Source organism: Mytilus californianus, unplaced genomic scaffold (genome assembly GCF_021869535.1).
Source record: "Mytilus californianus isolate M0D057914Y unplaced genomic scaffold, xbMytCali1.0.p SCAF_50, whole genome shotgun sequence".
Classification (NCBI taxonomy): Eukaryota; Metazoa; Mollusca; class Bivalvia; order Mytilida; family Mytilidae; genus Mytilus; species Mytilus californianus.
Window position 1 is genome coordinate 218,547 of NW_026262702.1, and position 17,811 is coordinate 236,357.

At 31.2% G+C, this 17,811-nt stretch overlaps 1 protein-coding gene across 1 annotated transcript; it reads left to right on the top strand.

Annotated features, from left to right (window-relative positions):
* The first annotated feature begins 121 nt into the window (after positions 1-121).
* Positions 122-17,200, top strand: LOC127703783 (uncharacterized). Its single transcript, XM_052207867.1, has 5 exons — positions 122-204; positions 937-1,024; positions 6,132-6,272; positions 7,912-7,953; positions 17,127-17,200. The coding sequence occupies exons 1-5, from the start codon at positions 154-156 to the stop codon at positions 17,165-17,167; spliced, it is 363 nt and encodes a 120-aa protein (XP_052063827.1). The 5' UTR covers positions 122-153; the 3' UTR covers positions 17,168-17,200.
* Positions 17,201-17,811: the final 611 nt, after the last annotated feature.

Below are 17,811 nucleotides of genomic sequence, written 5' to 3' on the forward strand. Positions count from 1 at the left end.
AGTTTCCCGACTGAGGTGTGCAACCACCTTAACCCTCTAATCATTATTGGGCATCGAATTTTGCATATAATGGCATAACTAAATGTAATTTTTATTGAATAATTTTATTTTCTCAGGTGCAAAGACATCAGAGAATCAAACACTTTTAAATTGATGGAGGCTGGTTCGGAAACATCACCTGCATACTATCTGACAAAAAACAAAGTAAAGACACCAGGCTTATAGTTTTATATGTAAAACCTGGTTAATAATTAAATATGACACTTCATAAAATTCTTGCGTCTGAAGCGCTTTAAAATTTCTAGATTTATCTTAACTTACATTGATTAAAATATAATTAAATTCCTCTCCACACGTCATGTAAGATGTATGTGCCAATGCTCTACGTTGCTCTAGATTAAGTTTTGTTTAATCTTTTTACATATGGTGCTCATACATAGAAATCCATGTTCAGAATAATCAAATTATATATTTGTTCATGTCTAGATTTGCTTTCATTTAGTTATTACTTTGTACCACAAGTAAACGTGATTCAAAAGTGTTTTAAAACATTATTAATGCATATTTTGATATTATATTTGCATGAATAGTGAAACTGTGCATTTCTTTTACGTGTTTAACACGCAGATTTAGTCCAAGGCATACACATATTTCTTGAATTGTTAATGTATTGTGAAAATAAACATTAATATAATATTATCCATTACAAAATGTGTATGCTTCAGGTCTTAAATTGTGTTCTAACGCGATTAATGAAATCCACAATTCATTTTTCAATTTAAAGGGAATTTGGTACTTAACTTTTCACGTGTCTGAGAGGTCGTTTTTTGTTTAATCCAATTCTAAAACATGGCATGATAAGCGTTGCATACAATTTGCGACACATCTGTCTGAAAAATCTATTTGACGTTCATATTTATTTCTTACTTATAACAGCATCAGCATCCAAGTTTACACAACTGCAAGATGAAGTCAATCCAGATGATATACGCAGTCTTAGTGATCGCCGTCTTGTGTAATACGGGTAAGGTATATAACTTACACATATCCTATATTTATTAAATATTCACTTGCTTCAGTTGTTTTTGATTGAATAGGAAGTTATATATATCCAATAATAGTCGGTAAGTAGAACCTTGTATAGAGTCCTGAATTAAAATTCCCACAATTATTAAACACATATAAAAATTCAGTTTGTGATTTTTTTTCTTGCAACAATTCAATAATTTTCATGCTTTCATTTTCTATTCAGTAATTGTTTTTATTCTAATTTTGAGACTGAGTATAAAGTTAAAAAAATTAGAAATGAATCATACAGGGTAAACATTTTGGGCATAAAAAATCCAGATTTCTAATGTTTGATATGAAAGTAATAAAGAAAGGTTTCAAATCTAAAGCAAAAGTCTTGAATAGGAACTCTGTGATAGAATACTCGCCATATGCATTTCAAACTTCCCTATCTCCGTCTAGAGACCCTTCCTCTCTCTCTCTTTCTATATATCTCAATCGATTGATTGATTTATAGATCATCTGAATCTTTTTGAACATGCAGGTGAGTAACGCACACGTTTGATAGCACTTATAATTGTTTCTTATCTAAATACACTTAGCTGAACATTAACTGTGGTTGATAGTTGTCTCATTGGCAATCATACCACATCTCCTTATTTTTATATATATAGAAAAGTATTGTCTCGAAATATGAAATGTATTTGTACGAAACTAAGAAATAGGTAGAATGTCTAACTTATCTTGGGTCGTATTTGTTTACACCATCCTTGTCATTTGATCTTTCGTGGAAAGCGGTCTTATTGCACCATTTAGTTACACCAGAACCATTGACCTAAAATAGTTAACTATAAACAAGCTTTTAAAGATCTGGATTTAGAAGAATACTTCAAAAACCCTCAGACATGTGACTGTCCCGACTCTTCATATATTTACAAGCCCTCGGGTAATGTATTTACTGGTGATCTAACCATAATTAAACTTGAATATCTTCGAAAGGTGAATTCTCATGGTCCCAAATTAGGAGAGCCACAACACAGCAATTGAAACCATAACTTTATAAAACAACTATGATTTCCGTTGAAGATAACGCCAGAGCATGGTTAAAACGAAAAGAGTGTTAAGTAGAGACTTTGTCAGTTTGGGTTAAAGCGATTAGGTCGTTGATACAGCGTAGTATCAACAATTTGAAAAGCTATGTTAATGGTTAACCTCAGTCCATATTCAGAGACAAATAAGCTGTAAAATGTCTAAAGTCTCTTCAAATATGTTGTTGTTCTTGTGGGCAAAGCTTTAAACAATATAGTGTTTGTCTGTATATCCTTATGCTACGAGTATCGTATCAACTAATATAAATGAACACATAGGTAATTCCACGTACAAAGAAGTTACTTTCGATAAGGTTGAGATATTGGCAGGCCAAAGTCCTTCATGAACTCATTGAATATCTTAATGAGCAACAAATATGAGGAATTTCCTTGGTTGTGTTGGATATATAACATTCACAAAGCTCTGTTCAAACAACAGTACATTTTCAGCTCATCTGCATGTTCTACCAATGAATTGTCCGTTATTTTGTTCGCAGTGAAAAAAATACTGTGACACTGTTTAAAAGCGTTTTTAGCATTAACCATGGGTGGATTCTTAAAAACTCGAATGAACTTCTGACAAAATTAACATCTCGGCCATTCTTTGGAAAAATTCTGTCAAAACCTTCAACTTACCACACGTTACACCACCATACCACACGAAGATTTGAAAACCCGTCATACAGAAATAGCACATAATGCATTCCTCCATACAAATGGTACCCTACACAATAATTTTATCGTTTTGCATATTTTCTGAAAAATTAGTCAAAAATAAAACATGCTACACCGAAAAAAAACAAACCCACGCGATCAGTATGCTAGAGTGTCTCATGGATAACATGTTTGTCGAACATGGAGGTAGAATCTTCCAGCAGGTTGTTGGCATTATTATGCAAACAAACGTTGACCTCTCCTGATCGACCTTTTTCTTATTTTCATATGAGTCGGAAAAATAACAAACGAAGATCAAAGAATCAAGATAATTTAATTTCACATACAAATATACTGATGATGTTCTTTCCATTACCAATCCATACTCTTGTGATTTGGTCCAATTAATCTATTATGAACTAGAGATTAAAGAAACCAAAGATACAGCTTTCTCTGCGGTCATCTTAGTAGCAGAATCAATGACAAATGAGACAATCTTAAATTTGAAATTATAAATTTTCCTCACCTTAGCAGCAATTTACAAACTTCAATTGAGTAACGAATATATATTTTTCAAATCTTACGATATTCAAGACATTGCAGCTGCTACTCAGACTTCGTACAACGTCATCATTGTCTGCGCAAAAGATCGAGGGATGTGTCAAAGAGCGTCTCATCCCCTTTCTCAAAAAGTTCATCGGAAAGTACCAAGACCTAATAAATAAACATTCAGTGTTTACTTCACAAAGAATGCAAAATGGTCTCGAGCTTTAGATTCTAAGTACTGAAGTCGTGTATCTTTTTATTAACCTTCTATTTTCCCTTTGATTATTCCTGTGCTTTTAAGACATTAACCGTATGACTCTTGACGTGATTCGGTATTTATGCAGCCAGCAATCGGGTGCAGGTGTGACTAGAGATGCAAAGCGGACGCAAGAAGTGTTTACAGTGTTGTTTTCATTTTGTTTGACCGTTATCTGTATATCTTACTTAATTTATAGTTTATCGAGAAAGTATATACCATATACTAAAATTGAGAATGGAAACGGAGAATGTGTCAAAGAGACAACAACACGACCAAAGAGCACCAAGGCCCAAGGCCACCAATGGGTCTTCAACACAGCGATAAAATCCTGCACTCGGAGGCAGGGTTCAGCTTGTACTTAAATAAAAATGTGTACTAGTTCAGAGAAAATGGACGTCACACTAAACTCCAAAACAAATAGATGAACCAAAATTAAAAAAAAAAAAACAAAAACATGTAAGACTAACAAAGACAAGAGGTTCCTGACTTGGAACAGGCGCAAAAATGCGGCTGGGTTACACATGTTTTATGAGATCACAACCCTGCTCCTATACCTCTAGCTAATGTATAACAAACAAACACATAGCAATACGCACAGTAAAACTCAGTTTAAAGGAAGTCTGAGTCCGATGTTAGAATAGGTAACAGGAAAAATAAGCAAAATAACAATGATAAATTAACAAGATATAGATATCAAGATCGAGGAAAGGGCAGTGTTCATTGTTAGTATTAGCTTTATTTAAAACAGAGGGACGGCAGATACCAGAGGGACAGTCAAACTCACAGATCGAAAACAAACTGACAACGCCATGGCCAAAAATAAAAAGACAAACAGACAAATAATAGTACAGATGACACAACATAGAAAACTAAAGACTAAGCAACACGAACCAAACCGAAAACTGGGATGATCTCAGGTGCTCCGGAAGGGTAAGCAGATCCCGCTCCACATGTGGCACCCATCGTGTTGCCTATGTTATTACAAATCCGGTAAATAGTCTAATTCGGTAGGTCACATTCGTGAAAAGGGAAGGGTATTGTAGTTACGACATAAGGAACATATCCGATATCATCTGTGAAACGGTTATTCCATTACGGTCAACCAACTCGTGATGGCGTCCGTAAATTTTACAAAGGGATGATTTCAACTTCACCATGTGGAACTCTTGGTTTAATAGCTTCCTTGTGAGCAGCAATCCTCTATCAAGGAAATCATGATAGGAAATACAAGCCCGGGAATATCGTATCATTTGGGAGATATATTCTCCGTTAAAGTCAGTTCAGCAGGATAAATCTCTTTAGTGTACTTACTGAAGTCGTCATTATTGAGAGCCAATATATCATCCAAATATCTAAAAGTGTTATTAAATTTTTGTATCAGATGTTGTTTCGATGGGTCTATGTTGATTTAATTCATAAATTGTAACAATACAGAAACAGATCCGCAATAAGTGGTGCACAGTTAGTACTATCAACTGCAGAAACTTTTTTATTAGCGTCTTTGTCAAATACTATCAATTACAAGAACTTTTTATGGGCGTCTTTGTTAGATATTTTGTATGTTTGTTTGAATTCTTTAGCCAGTTGTGTTGTATATCTGTTTATATGTTTACACAGGTTTGGCTACTGTATCCCAATTATTGTCACATTAACCTACTATGTCTGTTTTGGTTGCGCACCCAACTTTTCAATATAACGGAACTATAAACAACTGCTTACATCCACTTTTTTTTAATCTTTGGTGGATAGTTGTCTCATTGGCAATATATCTCATCTCCTTATTTTATATTTTCATACAAGTGGGATGTTCAGAAAGCTATCAAATCAGGTTAAACCCACCATTTTTATCGATAATTTTTATACCAAGTCAGGAATATGACAATTGTTTTCAATTCGTTCCGTTGGTTGATAAAGTCTCACGTTCGATTTTGTCAGTTTTTATGGATTTTATCTTTTTGAATTAACCTTGGGGTTCGGTATTTTTGTTAATATATATTTAACATAACGATAAACAACGGTTTAATTCCTGTTTGATAGACGTCTCAATGGCAATCATACCTCATTTACTCATTTTTCAATTGGAAAAAATAGCTTTTTGCTCAATGTGCAAAATTAAGATCACAAGTACTTATGTTTAGACATTATATTTCGAGGTTCAAATTAAGGACCAAATATATACCTAACCCTTTGCTTCTCGCAATCACTAAAGTGTTTACACAACATATATTAGTTAAGCATATTCTAAGGTGTGAACTGAACGAAGTAATATGTCTTTCTTTCTTTCGTAAGTTTCTTGTTCTTTCTTTCTTTTCTTTCTTTCTTTAGTAAATGTGCAGTCAAAAACATTTGTCTTACCTGCTGACGCTTCTCATTTCTTCTATTTTTTAAGTGCGGATTGCAGTGCACAATTTTCAGCTTACTGAGATTTTAAATAGACTGTTTCTGTTGTTCGATCTGTTTTTATCTTAGATACAGTGCTGTTGTTCTTTTGTCTATTTGGAATTTGTATTCAAGCTTAATTGCTTCTCTTTTTGCTAGACAAACATAATGTTTTTTTATTTATCCGATCTGTAAAGGTCATTCTTGGGATGCCGAGCTGAAATGTTATGCAGATGGAGGATATTGCGATAGTTACCCATGTCGGGAAGGTTACACTTGTAACAAAAAGTTTTTGTATGGCTGCTCACAAAACGAAAACTGCTGTCTTCCTGCTCCTGGTAAGCATTGATATTAGATATTTTCAAATTGTTCATTTAGAGTACTTATTACACAACTGATAGCTATTTAAAAATTAATGTGTGATTGGTAGTAAAAAGCAATTTCATTGTAGCTGCCTTGTCATAAATATCTGTCTTGCTTCTTATATAAGCATTAAATCAAACAATAAGATAATTTATATGAAAATTATATAAATCTCAGTGATCCTAAAGAGGTTTCAGAAATTTTCAACATTTTTTTTTCATAAATGTAGCTAAAGATATAGGAGACATAATATTATAACAGACAGAAATCATCCAAGTATAATGAAAATTTGAAAAAAATTAACTAACTGTAGTGAATTGATTGTTAAGCCTGTAACATGAGAGTTTGTGGGTAAATGAATACATAGATTGAATATAAAAAGAGTTACAGGATATGACACTATATCATTGAAAAATATGAAAATGGCACAACCAGTAATATTATATCCTATAAGAATTCTTAGTTTGTAAATCAATTGAAAGTTCAATTTATCCAGATAATCTAATAACTGATTAGGTGTCCCCAGTGTTCAAAAAAGAATTACTCTGTAGATAAAGGAAATCATAGGCCCATATGCGTGTTTCTTTGTATTTCAAAAATGTTTGAAAGAGCATAATATCATCAATTGATGGTATTTTTAAATAAGTATTTTAATTCGGCATTAAGGTCTGGTTTTAGTTGCCAAACAACACGTTTAATATAATTGAAGGTTGGAAGAAAGATCTGGACGAAGGCAAATTTTGATGGATATATCTAGGCATTTGATTGTTTACTGTACGATTTACTTTTACTAAAATGGGAAACATATAGTCTGTCAAATAATTCTTTAAATTTATTACCAAGTTATTTAGAAACCGAAATTTTGGAAATTTTTACAGTGAAAGAAACCAAATACTTAAAAGTCTATCACAGGGGTCATTTCTTGGTCCAGTTCTTATCAATGTCTTCATAAATGACACATTTCGTTTTGTACAAAAAAGCATCATTATAATGTGCTGATGATAATAATGTATTCTATAGTGATTATGATGTAGATAAGGTTGTTGATATTTTTGAAACTGATAGTTTAAATCTAATAAACTGGTTTTCAATAAATTTAAGGAAAACTAATCCTGCCAAATTTCAGGCTATAGCCATTGGAAAAAAAATATTTAACTCAAACGGAAACAAAATTTCTTACGAAAACAATGTTAAACTTAATGGAGTAACTTGAGAGTCGGACTCAAACTTTAACAGTTATGAATCTGAATTATTTAAAAAAGCACCAAGACAATTAAATATTCCAAAAAGAATGTAGAATATTTAAGCAGGCTAGGAAGATAAACAGCATACTATTCATTCCTTCTATAAATTTTTAACTAACGTCCAGTAATTTGACACTATTATAGCGAACATAAATCTTAGAAATGAATAAAATTCAAGAAAAATATATTAGATTCATCTATAAAGAATATCATAGTTAATACGAAAAACTGCTATAAAAATCATAATAGCTTTCATTAAAAATAAGGAGAATAAAAACTAATCAAACAGAATCATTTGAAATATTTAATAAAAAATGTCCAAGTTATCTACATGATTTAATTGATATAAAATTCAGAACTATAATTTTAGTTCAAAAGAAACAGCAATACCATCAGAAGCCAGTAATACCAGGTATGGTTTGAAATCGTTTCGCTATAATGCTGCACAAATCGGGACTGAGCTGCCTGACCATTGTCGCATGGAGACATTTTTGGACCAATAAATAAAACTGGTACAAACATGTGATCCAAATTACAGCTCATACAAGTACATTGCATGCATATATATTCAAAGGCTTATGCTTTTTATTTTTTATTTTGTTAGACTGCTTGATTTGTATTGCTTTTTTGTTACTATAATAAACTGTACTTGATATTCTAACTTATGTACTTTATTTTACATAAAGAAAGAAGAAGATATGTTATGATTTCCAATGAGACAACCCCCCACCAGACACTAGATGACATAGAAGTTTACAACTATAGGTCACCGTACGTCCATTAACAATGAGTAAAACCCATACCACATTGTCATCTATAAAAAGGTCCCAAAATGACAAATGTAAAACAATTCAAACAAGACGAAACACTAAGTACAGATCTAAGAGTACTTGCAGTTACTGACACTTATTCCAAAACAAAAAACAACTAATAAAATAAATCATGCATCTAAGACTAAATTATCAATCAGTACACAGTCCATATCTAATGGATTTGGTGGAAAAACGTCATTCATAGAAAAACATGACATTGTGCTATGTCAATAAACAGGAATCGACATATTGTAGATCCAAGAATATGCATATTTTAATGATAACAAAAAATACTTATACAAATAAAAACAATATTCGAAGATCTAATTACAGTGTTTAATTGGTAACCTTTTAAAATGAGTTTATTTAAGATATCGATAAATTAACACGGATGGTATCTTAATGTCCGAGCTCGGTAAACAACATCTCTATAAGAATTAGGATGTGCCATCCCATTTGAAATACGTTTTCTACAGGTAAAGCCGAATTTCCAAACCAAATCTTTGTATCTATGGAACAATTTAGTAAAGGGTTAAAGATATTTGTCGTAACGAAATCTCTAACTTGACAATTTACCGGAAATACATAGGCTATGTTCCAGGCATGGGGCGAATTACATTGCAATGTAATGCATTATATTACAATTACTTTGACAAAACCATGCATTAAATTACAATTACAATTACATGCATTTATAAAAGTAATGCATTATATTACAATTACTTTTGCAAAGTAATGCATTGAATTACACATTACATTTGTAAATTTTATTATCAAGTGAAAAGAAAAAGCAAACATTTTGAAAAACAACATGAAGTCACAAAAGATTCTAGCATATGCAGTAACTGTTTCATGTATTGAATTTAAGTATACATGTAAAAAGTCTATTCAATACGACTATTATATTTTAACATCATAAGGGTTTCGAAGGTTTCATGATGAATAATATTTCTGACTACCCGACTGTTTCACAAAAACTATCAAAGTAGATCGCTCTTCTATCATTGGTTTTAATGTTTAAAGGTATACATATCTGTGTTTTCTCAAAAAAGAAATTACAGAGATGAAATTTAATAATTCTTTTAACTTAATGTAAATTTAACTTTACTTTTATAAATATGCATTTTTTTTATTTCAATCAAAATATTTACTGAGAATTTCTTTCCTGATTATATAATAAACATAGAGCTTAATTTAATACCAAGTGTCATAATGGTGAAAAGATTGATTGTTAAACAAACAAATTAGTGTTTTATGACAATGTTCAATTATCTGATATTTAATCATGTGATCTTTTGACAACAATGGAACACTTTTACAGTAATGCTTTTCAAATATCAATCTTTTTATGTAGGAAAATGTATAAAATAAAATGTAATAATTAAAAAAAAACTCTATCTGATACACAGTGTTGTGTTATTCATTTAGAATTGTAATTTGGTCATTCTGGTATTTATATCACTTTATTTTTTTCTTTTCAAGTTCTACCTGGGGCAAGGCTTAATCTCCGAATTCCCTCTAGTGATTTATGTAAAGTGTGAAAAATAAATAAAATAGAAAATCAATATTCAAATGATTGTGTTCTTAGTTAATCAAAAAATCTTAAATTCTGCTTTCGTTTAATCTCCAACAATCTGTTAAAGATATATAGTATGTGAAAAAAGTAATGCTATGTAATGCATGAAATTACACAACTTTCTGATAAAGCAATGCATTAAATTACAATTACATGTAATGCAAAAATTGCTGCATTACACATAACATGCAATTACTTGGAAAAATGTAATGCATTACCATGCATTACAATTACAAATTTGCATTACCCCATGCCTGTTATGTTCATTGACACAGCAGATTCGGGCATAGCGAACGAGTTGCGATATATAAAAACCGTACGACGGTGTCAAAGTAACATCATCGTCCAATAAAGGAAAATAAACAATATGGAACGAAAAATCATCTCTTTTGTCATAAATTTTGTTGTAGAGTATCCCATGTAAAACTAAAATATCTATATCTAGGAAAGGACAGTTTTACCATTTATATTTAAAATACAGTAAGTTACTTTGAATAAATTTCGGAAGTATATTTAGAAAATTCTGGATTATCTTACAAAAATATCATCAAAATAACGGTAATTGTTGTTGAATTTATCATTTAAATTTATCAATTAAATGCAATGAAGACGGGTCTTTTCTGAGTTTCGTCCTATACTATCTTCATAACAGTACAAGAACAAGTCCGCTGTTAAAAGGGCGCAATTGGTCATAAAATTTTAATGTCGAACGTTCCATAAATGTTATCAAGGAGAAAATTAACAGCTTCATAATATTTCGAAAAATATGACTAAAAATGTGCTGTTAACTTTCCTTTGTCATCAATATTATCTTACCATGCACTGTATGTTTAATATTGTGTTTTTTTCGTGACTTTTGTATGTGTTTATTTATTTTGTTATTCAGTCGATTTGGAAATCTTTTTATAGCTTGTGTTTATGTAGTTTACTGAATATCGACTATAGATCAAGATTGAATTGAATTGATTAATCGTACAACCGTCACGAAAATCGTACAAAGACGAATCAAGCAATCAGAAATGATAAATACAAAATAGGATACTGCAATGATGGTTGTCAACAAGGATACTATTATTATGATAACAGAGGATCTTCAGCATATATAAATTATTTCATTAGTTTAACGATATTTTTTTGGACTGTTGCAATTTTTTGTTATCAAACCAAGGCAAAGTTAGTAACTGAATTACTCGAGTTCGTGTTAATAAAAAAAAAAAAATGAACGCCACCAAAAATCCAAAATTTTCATTTATTTGCAATAAATCCTTCATGTCAAAAGTTTAAAAATTCTAAATAACTGAATGCATGGAACTTATATCCTTGATAGAAGAATTTTTCTGGGTCATGTAATTATTATGGATGTGTTATTTTTTAAAAGATGTGAATGAACAGCAGATAATTCTCTAAGTGACGTTTAGTATTTAACTTTCATAATTTAAAAGTGTTTAAAGAGGAAAGGCTTGAAACATAAAATGATTGTACGACATAAAACTGATTGTCTTCACAAATCAAACAGCAGTATGAACTAACCAAATAACATTAGTCAGATGTTGAATTTTGTCTTACATACTGGCATTATTGCTTCACTCTCCTTATTCAAGAGGTCAAACAATATCTCTGATCATATGTTTTCTTTAACAAAATAATAATCCATGTATTAGATCTAAACAAATGAAAATGTTCTAATTTAGAATTCCGTAGAAAGATCCCAAATTGATTTAATAAACATATGTGACACATTTTCTATTTATTTGAAGCGGGTGAGTAATATATCCAACATGACATTTGTATTCGTATCATCGACAAAACCTTACCGATTTAATTTATATATATTTATGGACCATTTGTTCAAAATCAGGAATTCAGTCAACGAAAATTGATATTCAGTAATGTTTAAGATAGAAGCAACATAATGTCTTATTGTTGTTAACGAAAATATTCAATATATATATAGATATAAACATGAATAAATGTAAATATATATACTCACCTTGGAACTTAAAGGGATATCGATATTAAATAACGATTTAAAATTTTATTAATAAAGTTTTAGTTCATTTGAGTGCAAACTATTTTTCCTTGCCATCATATTAAGTTTAAGAATGGTTAAAGATTTTTTATATTCGTTTCCAGTTAATTTTATTAGGAAATGTGCGGCATTCGCAAAACTTTCCGTTGTTGTTTACTACCATAATTGGTTTACACAAAAAGTATTTGGGAATCTAAAACAGGCTAGGCATATCAACGCCGTACTTTTCATTCATTCTCTAAAAGTTTAACTATTGTCCCGTAATTTGGCACTAATAATAATAGCGAACAAAATTCAAGAAAAATCTCATAGACTCGTCTATAAACATTATTATAGTTCATACGAAAAACTTCTATCAAAATCAAAATAGCCTTCTTTAAAAATATGGATAATAAAAAGTATTTTAACAGAAACATTTGAAATAACTCATGAAAAATCTCCAATGTCTACATGATCCAATTGATATTAAAATTCAGAACTATAATTTCTGCTAAAAAGAAACAGCAGTACTACCGAAAGTCAGCAATACCAGGTATGGTGTGAAATCGTTTCGCTGTAATATTGCAAAAGTCTGGACTGAGCTGCTTGACCATTGTCGCATGGACAAATGTTTGGACCAATTGATAAAACTGGTACAAACATGTGATCCAATAACAGCTCATGCCAGTACATTGCATGCATATATACTTAAATGCTTATGATTTTTATTTATTTTTTGTTTGACTGATTGAGTTGTATTGCTTTTTTTGTAACTATTATCTGCTGTACTTGATATTCTACCGTATATAACATTTTAAGATATACTTTATTCTACATCAAAATAAGAAGATATGGTATGATTTCCAATGAGACAACTCTCCACCAGAGATCAAACGAAATAGAAGTTTACAACCATAAGTCACCGTACGGCCTTCAACAATAAACAAAAACCATTACCGCATAGACACTCATAAAACGGCACCGAAATGACAAATGTAAAACAATTGAAACAAGAAAACTAACGGCCTCATGTATGTACAAAACCAGTATGATATACTGCAACAAACGACAACCACTGAACCACAGGATCCTGACTTTGGACAGTCACTTACAGAATGTGGCGGGGTTAAACAATTTTGAAGGCATCAACCCTCCTCTAACATGGGACAGTGGTGTAACAGGACAACATTAGATTAAACACTAAAAATCAGTTGAAAAGGGTTTCACTCATCCTATCGATAAAAGCAGAAAAAACATTTAACAAAACACAAACCGGACGTGGCAGGGTATTTATACATCCCCACAACAAAAGAGACACTAAATACAGATCTGAGAGTACTCGCAGTTGCTTAAAGCTAGTTCAAAACCAATAACAACTAATAAAAAATCATGCATCTAAGACTAAGTAATCAATCAGTACACATCCAACCTCCAATGGATTTAGTGTAAAGACGTCGTTAACAGTCAACATGACCTAAAGCTATGCCAAGATACAGGTATCGACAGATTTTAGATCCATGAATGTGCTTATGTGTATAACGTAAAAACAAAAAAAGACAATAAGTACAGATCTGAGAGTACTTGCAGTTACTAACAGCTTTTTTAAAACCAATAACAACTAATAAAAAGTCATGCATCTCAGACTAAAATATCCAACAGTTCACATCAAACATCCAAAGTATTTGGTGTAAAAACGTCATTAACAGTCAGAGAAAAACATGTCCTTGAGCAATGCAATGATGCAGGTATCGATAAATTGTAGATCCATGCGCATATGTGTATATGAATATAATATTTAGTTTGATTTTAATTCACTGATAACAAAATCAATATTCATATAAATAAGAATATCCATCCAAGTCACAATATGTAAAAAGTAAACAATTATAGGTCAAAGTACGGCTTTCAACACGGAGCCTTGGCTTCCAACGAACAGCAAGCTATAGAGGGCCCCAAAATGACTAGTGTAAAACAATTCAAACAGGAACCACACGAACAAATGACAACTACTGAACAACAGGCTCCTAACTTAGGACAGGTGCATAAAAATGCAGCAGGTTTCAACGTTTAATTAGGCGCCAACCTTCACCCTAACCTGAAACAGTGGTGTAACATTACAATATAAAAAAACACAAAATAAAATATCAATTGAAATGACTTAACTCGATCATAAAGACATACACAAAAACAAGTAGATATACACTGAACGAATAAGTTTTCTATGACACAATATAAATAAAAAAAGATGTATCAATGTCAAAAAGACAACTTTAACCTAGGACAACATGGCGTTAAATAAAGTAAAGTACAAAGGTAAAATTAAAAAATAATAATTTTGTTGTTAGGAGTACAGGAACATTTTTTACAAAATAAATTTGTTGTTCATAGGACGAGTACAGAAGTGAAAATTTAACGTCATACTAAAAGGTGGTACATATTAAAAATAGTAAGACGAGATATAACACAACATAAGTAAACATTGAATAACAGAAATGTATTACAAATTGTGTCAACAGGTCAAATTAACACGAACGTGAGATTTGAGAGTACTCGCAGTTACTGAAAGCTAGCTAAAAGCCAAAAACAATTAATGATAAAAATAATGCATCAGAGACTAAAATCAATTAAAACATATCCCATGCAGGGATTTAGTGTTGTAACGCCATGGACAGTCAAAGAAGAAATGACTAATGCAATGCCAAAATAAAAGTAACGACAGGCAGTAGGATAGTTAAAATTTAACCTTATAATAAATATGTATGATGCTATATATAGATAAAACAATTTCTAAATAGAAAATAAACGTGGATGTGTATATATACATTCCAAAAAAAAAACAATCGAAAAGAATACACATTTAGTTATGTTTTAATTTGTTGATGACAAAGTCGATGTTATACCAATAAAAACAATATTCAAAGATCTAATTTCGGCGTTGAATTGGTAACCTTTTAGAAAAATTATATCTAAAGTTTACTAGGATCATATCTACATTCCCGGGCTCAGTAAACAACATATTTGTAAACATAAGAAAAAGGTTTTTCAACAGGTACAGCTAAATTTCAGAACCAAATCTTTGTATCTATGGAAGAATTTAATAAAGGTTTTAAGTCTCAGACTTAATAACTTACCAGTTATACATACATGTATATTAAGTTCATTGAAATCTAAAACGTCACAATAAACACGGGCATAGTGAACCAGCTGTGATATATAAACACCATAAAAGGGTGCCAAAGGAACATCACCGTCCAAAAAAAGAAAAAGTAACAATAGGGAACGAAAAATCGTCTCTTTTGTCGAAAAGTTTTGTGTAGAGTTTTCCGTCTTAAAATGAAATATCTAAATCTTGGAAAGGACAGTTATTACCGTTTATATTTGATTTGTTTAAGTACGTTCCTTTTTGTTAATTTCGGCAATACATTTAGAAAATTACTGACTATTTAACAAAACATATCATCAAGATAACAGTAAGTGTTGTTTAAGTTATCGGTTAAATCCAATTTAGACGGGTCTTTACTGAGTTTGGTCATAAAGTGTGATTCATAACAGTACAAGAAAAAGTCTGCTATGAAAGGGGTGCAATTAGTGCCCATAAGAATACCTACAACCTGTAGATGAACTTTATTGCCGAAACGTACATAAATGTTATCGAGGAGAAAATTAACAGCTTCAAAAATGTTCGACAAATATGACTGAAACTGTGCTTTTAACTATCATTTGTCATCAGTATTATCTTACCATGCACTGTCTTTTAATATTGGGTTTGTTTTCATGACATTTGTATATGTGGGTTTATGTTGTAGTTTACTGAATATCGACTTTAGATAAAACTTGAATTGAATTGATGAATCGTACAATCGTCACGCAAAATCGTACGAAGATGAATCGAGCAATCAGAAAAATAGGATATTGCAATGATGGTTGTCAATAAGGGTACTATCATAATGATAACAGAGAATCTTCAGTGATATATAAAATGTTTAACCATATTTTTTGGACTGTAGCATGTTTTTGTTATCAAAATAAGGCAAAGTTAGAAACTGAAAACTCGAATTCGTGTCAATAAACCAGAAAATCAACGCCAACAAAATTCCAAGATGTTCATTTGTTTGGAATAAATCCTTCATGTCAAAAGTTTGAAAATTCTGAATATTTGAATGCATGGAATTTATATCCTTGATAGAAGAAGTTTTCTGGTGTCATGCGCTTATAACAAATGTGTTATACTTAAAATGTGAATGAATTGCAGATAATTCTCTCAGTGAGTTGTAGTATTTTACTTTCATAAGTTAAAATGTTTAAAAAGGAGAAAGACTTGAAACAGAAAATGAATGTGCGACATTAAACTTTGAAATACACTGAACAAAAGAGAATATATGATGAAGCCACATTCTGGGCATTTAAATTAAAAAATCAAACAGCATTATGAATCGTCAGATGTTGAATTTGTCTTACACACTGGCATTATGGCTTTACTCTTCTTATATTTAGTGCCAACAAAACTTCCAAATTAACCTAATTTGAGACCTTGTCAATGAGCAAAAACTTTACCCAAGAAAGATAATTTACTTCCAAATGTTTTTTTACATAAATGTTAATGTGTTTAAAATATATTTTAAGGGGTAAAACTGCTGCTCTTGCATATCCTAAACATAAACTATGCGTGAAATAGCCATTGAACGTCAAAAACGATAATTCGACATGTTTAGGATGTCATAGTGACTTCACGTGTGACAATCCTGCACAAAAGTATCTAGAATGTATTAACCTGTTCATTTTTGCAATTCAAGAGGTCAAACAATATCTCTGATCATATTTTCTTCTTGAACAAAATAATATTCCATGTATAAGATCTAACAAAATGAGAATGTTCTAATTGAGTATTCCGTAGAAAGAACCCCATTCGATTTAAAACACATATGTGACACACTTGTAATGTATTTGAATCGAGTGAGTAATATTTCCAACATTTCATTTGCATTCGTATCACCGAAAAAACCTTACCAATTTACCTTACTTATGTTTATGAACCTTCTCTGGTAAGTCAGGAATTCAGTCAACGAAAATCAACAGTCGGTTATATTTAAGATAGAAGCGACATAATGTCTTATTGTTGTTAACGAAAATGTTCAATATAGATATATAAATACATGTTAATATATATGGATTTTGTTTTCCATTTTCAGCTTACTCGCCTTGGAACTTAAAGGGATATCGATCATATTGAACAAAGATTTCAAATTAAAGAAAATGAAGTTTTCGTTCATTTGAGTGCAGACTATTTTTCATCGTCAGCATATTAAGCTTAAGAATGGATAAAGCTTAAGCTACGCTTTATATTCGTTTCCGGTTAATTTTATCAGGAAATGTGCAGCATATGCAAACCTTTTCGTTGTTGTTTACTACCATAATCGGTTTACAAAAACCTAGTTGTAAATCCTACAACATAAGTTTAGTGAGAGTTTAAGCCAATATCTTAATCGGGATTAAATTGGACGTGGAGTATATGTCAATGAAAAAAAGGCTATAACGACATAAAAAAGCACAAAACACCTAGAACATTAGTATTTAACAATGAATAGGTTTCTGAACAACATGTCAAGTTTTAAGATAATTTGTAAATGAATTTAACCGAATTTTATAATCTGCAATACTAGTAACACCAAAATGACAAAATCATAAAGATATAACAGACACAAAAACATATGGTGGGGTCGAAGAACGACTGACAACGCCATGGCAAAAAAACACGAACGAGTTCTTAAGACATTAAGTAAAAAAACAATAGACTGAGCAACATGAAACCCACCAAAAACCGGGAGCAAATTCAAGTACTCCGGGAGGGTTAGCAGCTCCTTCTTCACATGTGGT